Genomic DNA, 7,003 nt, shown 5'->3' on the forward strand with positions numbered 1-7,003 from the left:
AATCCTTGCACCGGGGTCGTGCAGCTCCTTGCACCAGGGTCATGCGGCTCCTTGCACATGGGTCGTGCCAATCCTTGCACAGGGGTCACACAGCTCCTTGCACCAGGATCGTGCAGCTACTTGCACCAGGATCGTGCAGCTACTTGCACCAGGGTCATGCGACTCCTTGCACCAGGATCGTGGGGCTCCTTGCACCAGGATCGTGCGGCTCCTTGCACATGGGTCATGCCAATCCTTGCACCAGGGTCATGCAGCTCCTTGCACCAGTCATGTGGCTCCTTGCACTGGGGTCATGCAACTCCTCGCACAGGGGTCACACAGCTCCTTGCACCAGGATCGTGCGGCTCCTTGCACATGGGTCGTGCCAATCCTCGCACAGGAGTCACACAGCTCCTGGCACAGGGGTCGTGCAGCTCCTTGCACCGTGGTGATGCAGCTCGTTGCAGCCACGCCGGGTTAGCAGCGGCCTGGAGCCGTGCGGGGCGGTGGGCAGCAGTTGCAGCGTGTGCCTGCTCGAGGCACGGGGGTGTCTGGCCCCCTCCAGACGGGACCCTCGGGGTCCGGCAGCTGCCGGGGGAAGCTGTGCGGGCAGAGCGGAGCTTTAGTGCAAGATGAAATCTCCAGGGACCGGCGACAGCAGCGGGTGGGCGCGGTGGGGGCCCTGCCCAGCCGGAGGCAGCAAGCCCCACCGCGCCCCGAAGCCCCCGCGTGACCCTGCCACCGAGCTGCCCTGGCAGAGGACAGCATTTCCCCCTCCGCGGCTGGGAGCTCCCCGCTCCGCAGCACCCGCCGTGGCAGATTTGGCTGGAAAGAGCAGATGTAAGGGGCGGTCACATGCCCTGGCGGGGTGACTGTCATCTGACCGGGAGATGGGTGTCAGACAAGGGGCCACGGGCCCTTCAGCCCTGCATCGCCCGTGCACCGCCCCGTGCTGGACCTTGAGGACCAGCCTCTCGGGTCCGGTCTGGGCACCCGGCACTGGCATCCAGCAGCTCCTCTTGGGGGGGATCCAGACACCCCAAGCTTTGGTCACATCTGCGTCCTAGGCACGCCACCCCCTTCCTTCCCACCGCCCATCCTTCGAGGCTGCAGCAATGAAGAGATTTACCCCTCGAGAACAAAACCAGGGCGTTTTCCTCAGCCTGAGTGTCCTTGCATGATGCTTTTTAATCCCTAATTTATTTGCAAATACGTGTGGGCAATTCCCCCAAACCTAATGAACCGAGAGCTGTTCACACGCAGCTCCTTGTCTCTGCACATCCTGCTCCGAACTGGTTTCTGAAGCCTCCAGCGACCGCACCAGCTCAACCCCGGGGTCCCCGAGCACATGGCGCAGCCTGTGTTTCTCCCAGTCATCCCAGTTTCCCAGCCAGTCTGCCAGCTGCAGCAGGGATCCAGGTCCCAATCAAAAAGGCGACCTCAAGTTTGTCATCGCTGCAAATTCAAAGGCTCCGTGCACATCTGAAACTCCCAGCCCAGGCAGCACCTGGAAACATCGAGCATGAACTCAGACTTTGTGGTTTTATTACGAAGAGCTGTGCCAGATCCTGCTCAGCCACAGCCAGATGAGACACGAGGCAGTTAGATTTGCAGCCTTTTATTCACCACAGGAGATGTGGAGACTACTCATCACCATACAGGGGTCCGAGAGAGGACAAGGTGTTGCAGGGGCGAATTATCCCACGGGTGATGCTCAGCATCCCTAGGCTGACAGGGCAAAGCCAACTCTGTTGTTGGCAATGTCGAAGATGGAGTAATACTGCCGGAGGAAGAGGTTGCCAAGGATCCAGAGCGGCTGGCCGCTGGCAGACAACACGTATGTGCTCTCGACCCCAACGGTGCAGATACCATCATTCTGTTGGGGGAAAAGGAGCAAATTTCAGTGCCAGTGAGGAGCGCGGGGGATTTGTGCTGCCTGAGCCTTCGTGGCTGCTTTGGCTGGGAGCAGGATTAGACCCTCCGTACGGTCACATACAGGCATGCAAAAGCACCGTGACATCGGGTGCTGGGAAATATGGCACTCGGGCTGCTGGAAGCCTCTGTGTTTGAAAAGAAACTCTGACTTTCTCCTGGGCAAAACTGCCCTGTGATGGCAAACGTGTGTTGGGAATGATAAAATCACACCTACTTTTAAGACATAGACAGAGGGAGGCAGCGGTAACTGGGCTCCGCTGATGGTGAAGTAGAGGGTGGGCATGCTCGGGACGTTGTTGCAGTCGACGACAAACTGCAAAAGAAGCAACGAGCGTCAGAGGGGTCAGGACCCCCGGGGCTGGGCACCCTCCTTCCTCCGGCAGTAAGCCCGGTGTCGTGGTTTAGCCCCAGCCAGCAGCTCAGCACCACACAGCCGCTCGCTCACTGCCCCTGCCCCGGTGGGATGGGGGAGAGAATTGGAGGAGTGAGAGTGAGAAACACTCCTGGGTTGAGATAAGAACAGTTTAATAACTGAAATAAAGTAAAATAATAATGATAATAATAATAACAACATACAAAGCAAGTGATGCCCAATGCAATTGCTCACCACCCGCCGACCAATGCCCAGACAGCTCCCGAGCAGCAATCACTGCTCTCTGGCCAACCCCCCCAGTTTCTATACTGCCCATGACGCCGTATTGTATGGAATGGCCCTTGGGGCAGTTGGGATCAACTATTCTGGCTGTGCCCCCTCTTGTGCCCTTGTTTCTTGTGCCCCTGGCAGAGCATAGGAAGCTGAAAAGTCCTTGACTGGCATAAGCAGTACTGAGCAACAACTAAAAACATCAGCGTGTTATCAACATTCTTCTACTAAATCCAAACCACAGCACTATGCCTGCTACTAGGAAGAAAATTAACTCTATCCCAGCCGAAACCAGGACATCCCCGCCATGCTCCCTTAGGGTCAGCACAGCTCTGACTGTGGCAGGGCCGTGCTGACCTGGGTGTAGCACGTTTGGAAGAATTATTTTTGTTTTACACCACGGCAAGGGGAGGTACACCACTGCAGTGTTGTTTCAGGTGAGGTGTGTCGCTCCCGAGATGCCGGGAGCACTCCGTAGCTCAGCGTTACCACCCAGATGCGTTCTCATCCCATGGCATCAGCCCCTCATGTGTGCAGGGCATCCTTCCCACCTACCCCATAGTCGCTCTCCTCCACACCCAGCGCCTGCAGGAAGGCTGACATGAATTGTCCGGGGACGGTCAGCAGGAACGTCCCGGTGTCCACAATGCCGTGACAGCCTTGGCTGCACCAGCTGGTGGCTGATGGCCCGATGGAGAACCTGGAGAGAGCAGCAGAAAAGGCGTTAGAAAAGGCTCTCCCCGCTCCAAGCCCCACTCCGAGCCATGGTGCAGCACTTACTCCTCGATACCGATCTTCCAGTACAATTCCTGGACCACGGGAGCCCATAAAACCTCCCCGGAATACAGGTGCGGGTCAACCCCTCCAAGGATGACTTCCCCGCCGTAACTATATGTTGGGTTGCTGGAAAGGCACAAAATTAAACCCCAAATCAGGCAGGCGGCTCAGTAGAAAGCGGTGTAGCGTATTGGTGCTGGGGGAGAACATGTGGATGGAGAGTGAATGGAGAAAAGGACAGATCCAGGCTGTGTCTGGAGAGAGACCCACTGCCAGAGGTCTCACCGGGAGTAATAGAAGCTGAAGATGGGTTCGGTGAGCTGGCTCTGCTGAAGCATGTTCTGCACCAATGTGTTGTAGCCTCTGATGCCAACACCCGGGTAAGACAAGCCCAAAATCCCGTCGAAGTTCAGGTAGTAAAAGGGTCTGCTGGGCTCATCCAGGCTCAAGCCGAACTCCTGGTTCCTGACGACGATGTTCTGGATCTAGAGGGGGAGGCAAGATGCCGGGAGATTTCAGCGTTTTGGACATCCCCCTTGACAGCAACATCCCACCAGGGAGTTTCTGGGTAGAGGCGGGGGGGGCCAGGAAGGTCACGAAGGTAAATCTGCACTGAGAGGTGCTGAGGTCTTCCCCATCGCAGATGGGAGATGGAGTCGGGAGCAGCCTGGCTCATAGTTTTTGTCCCATCACCCTTATTATTTCATAAAAATACCCACAAAACCGGTTTGCCACAGTTACATTAGTTTAAAATCACACTTTCACTGCGTGCAAGTCTCACAACAGAACATTCCTTATGTCCTGTAACGACAAAGCTCAGCCACCAGTGTAAAAAGCAAACACTTATGGCCAAAGATATCCCTTAGCCCAAAGCGGTGATGAAAAGCCCAGAGGACTCGGACTGGGTTTGTTTGCAGAGCCCAGTCTCCACGTAAATTCATGCTGACACGCCATAAACTCTACGTGGGCGATTCAGGCACTAATACCCAAAATAAGAAGGTACTTTCAGCTACCCTCTACATTTTTAACCGAATCGGACCGATCACAACCGCAGTCGCTTCTTGCCCTGGTTGCAGGAACGCACCACCACGTCAGAAGTCACTTACTGTCACGGTGTCGTACCCCAACGCCACTGACAGGTCACCGAACCCGTAGTACAGGGGGTAGCTCACGTTGGTGCCCGAGAAGGTGGACGACAGGCTGGGGTTGAACCTGGCGTGATTTGCTGCACGGAGAGAAGGTCCACAGCCCCCAGGTCACATCCTGCCCTCGGTTCAGCATCCCTGTCCCCGCACGGGCAGAAATCCCCAGCAAGGGGCTTCACAGGGAAGGGGCCATCCAAAACCAGCCGCGCCAGCGCCACCGAGCAGAGAGCGAACACCGAACCCCATCGGCTCTCACTGATTTCCCTCTCATAACACCAGCCCGCAGCGTGCGAGGGGTGTCCAAGAGTGCCGATGGGGGGGACCCCGGCCCTCCTGGCACCGCTGTGTCCCCCGAGGGATGCTCACCGCAGGCTGGCGTCCGGCAGTAGGTGGAGGGCACCCACAGGTTGGCAGAGCCGGTGTCGAACAGCACCAGGAAATTTTGCGGCGGGGTCCCGATGCTGATCTCCCCGAAGTAGAACGACTGTAAACAAGAGCGTGGGCAGATTTCTGTTTCTGCTTGTTTTTTTGAATGAGCCTTTCCAGCTCTCTGCCCTCTGCCAGCTGAGAAACCCAAGCCTTGAAGGTGTTGTAGGAAGGGCTCGTAGTCCCTGAGTGCATCCAGGGCAGCTAAAGCACGGAAAGGCGGAATGATTTGCTTACGACATTAAGAAAGTCAGCATCAAGGCCAGGAGTAGTAGATCTGCCCTATAACCACCAAACTCTGCTTTTTCTGAGAAGGGAAATCACTTCAGGGTAAGACGTGCTGCCTCCTGCCTTCATCCCCGAACGTGACCCAGTCCTTGGAGCCAGGCTCCAAAGCCAAAAAAACTCTTGCCCATGCCCAGCACAGCCCCTGGACTCGTGAGCAGGGAGGGAGCCGAGCCACCCGCTGCAGAGCTTCCCACAGGCAGGAGAGGAGGAGCGCATCCCCAAAAACTGGAGCTGGGTGCCTCAGGGGAGGAAGGAAAAGCTTTAGTACTTACATCCAGGTAGTTCGTTAGCGGTTCATAAGCCACAGCGTTACTGAGCTGGTATTTCCTACCGGGGTCCCCTCTGAGCTGGTTCAGGAAACCCTCTGGCACCCCCTTCTCTCTCATCACCTCCCGCACGGACTTGCCTTTCCTCAGGGGGATCCTGGCGGGATGCAGACGGCAGCGAGATGCTGAGCAGCCCCATCCACATCTGCACCCCCATGTGCCGAGGGCGAGCCCCGCTCCGCAGCCGGCCCCTGCACCCTCGCACCCATCCCAAACCCCGGGGCTCACCTCACCACCCCCTCCCCGAGCCGGAGGCAGAGCAGGGCCAGCACCAGCCACTGCATGGCCCTGGGGCACGGTGGCTCCATGGCAGCTCCTGCACCACCTCGGCCGGGGCAGGGTGTATATAGCCGGGAGCTGCACCCATCCCTGCCTCCAGACACCCCTTTCCTCTATCACTGCACCCCCCAATGCCAGCGCTTGCGGTGTGTTTATCACCGCAGCCGCTCTGATTATGCCTCCTTCCGTGGCTGTCGGGCACTAACGGATTGGCCAGTATCTCTGATACCGAGAACAAATATGTAATATCTGATAAAAAGCAAAATTCTGTTGTTATCAAGAAGTTCAAGTATTTCCTCTCACCTTTAGCACCAGCTTGATCTTTCCACAAAACAAAGGCAAAACACACCCTTTGTTAACAAATGGAAATTTCTGATGCCGGTGTTCCTCTTTTCAGCCATCCAGGCAGCCAAGGAAGTGCCGCTGGCCGGCAGTATTTCTTCCATCCAAGCCTGCAGATTGCGTTACGTCCAATTCTCTCAACACAGCTTTGTTTTTTTTTTCAGCCCAGCTCCAAGCCTCCCGGGAACCAGCGCCTGCCCCCCAAAATGTCTCCCTTGCCAGGAATTTGCCCTTCTGTCATCCTGCCCCTTCTGCCCTCCAGCTCTGCTAGTACCCCCCGAAGAAGCTGAGATGGGGGCTAGAAACTGCTCGGTATAGCAGCTCTGAAACACGTAACAGGCCTTTACCTGCCCAGTTACAACCACTCAACCATCTCCAAAAGAGACTTTGATTTGTTGCAGTTTATTATCCGTGTCCGAGTCACGCCGGGGATGCTCAGGTCACGCGTCTGGTGCGTTAGAGGTGCTGCCTGTCTCGCACGCGCTTTGAGTCATGCTGGTCATACCCAGGCTGGAGAGGTGCAGGGAAGTGTGTATTTAGGCATCATTTGCAGGGGATTTTTAGTCCCAGGGGACCCTTTCCTCAGTCTGGGAGGGTGCTACCAGCCAGCCAGCCCCTGCGGATCCATCCTGGCATCTGGCACCCCGAGGATGCTGCTCAGCCTCGTAGTCCAAAGCCTGGGCGCTCACCGCCTGCAGAAATTCTGCCACGTGCTGCCGGGGCACAGTGGTTGTCCCCACGTCCCCATCAGCCTGGCAGCCTCATCTGTGCTGGCTAGTGGCCTCATCTCCCATGAAACACCTGAGGAGACAAACACGGGGCTGTTCCTCTGTGCAAAGCTTTCAGCAAAGGAGCCCCAGCCG

General features: G+C 56.9%; 1 protein-coding gene across 1 annotated transcript; it reads right to left on the minus strand.

Moving 5' to 3' along the window:
* Window positions 1–1,702: 1,702 nt before the first annotated feature.
* Window positions 1,703–5,803, minus strand: LOC104029729 (pepsin B). The gene is made up of 9 exons (XM_009481179.2): window positions 5,748–5,803; window positions 5,466–5,616; window positions 4,846–4,963; window positions 4,441–4,559; window positions 3,620–3,819; window positions 3,338–3,460; window positions 3,113–3,257; window positions 2,129–2,227; window positions 1,703–1,855 (listed from the first exon to the last, which is right to left on the minus strand). The coding sequence occupies exons 1-9, from the start codon at window positions 5,801–5,803 to the stop codon at window positions 1,703–1,705; spliced, it is 1,164 nt and encodes a 387-aa protein (XP_009479454.2).
* Window positions 5,804–7,003: the final 1,200 nt, after the last annotated feature.

This window comes from Pelecanus crispus, chromosome 17 (assembly GCF_030463565.1).
Source record: "Pelecanus crispus isolate bPelCri1 chromosome 17, bPelCri1.pri, whole genome shotgun sequence".
In the NCBI taxonomy this organism is placed as follows: Eukaryota; Metazoa; Chordata; class Aves; order Pelecaniformes; family Pelecanidae; genus Pelecanus; species Pelecanus crispus.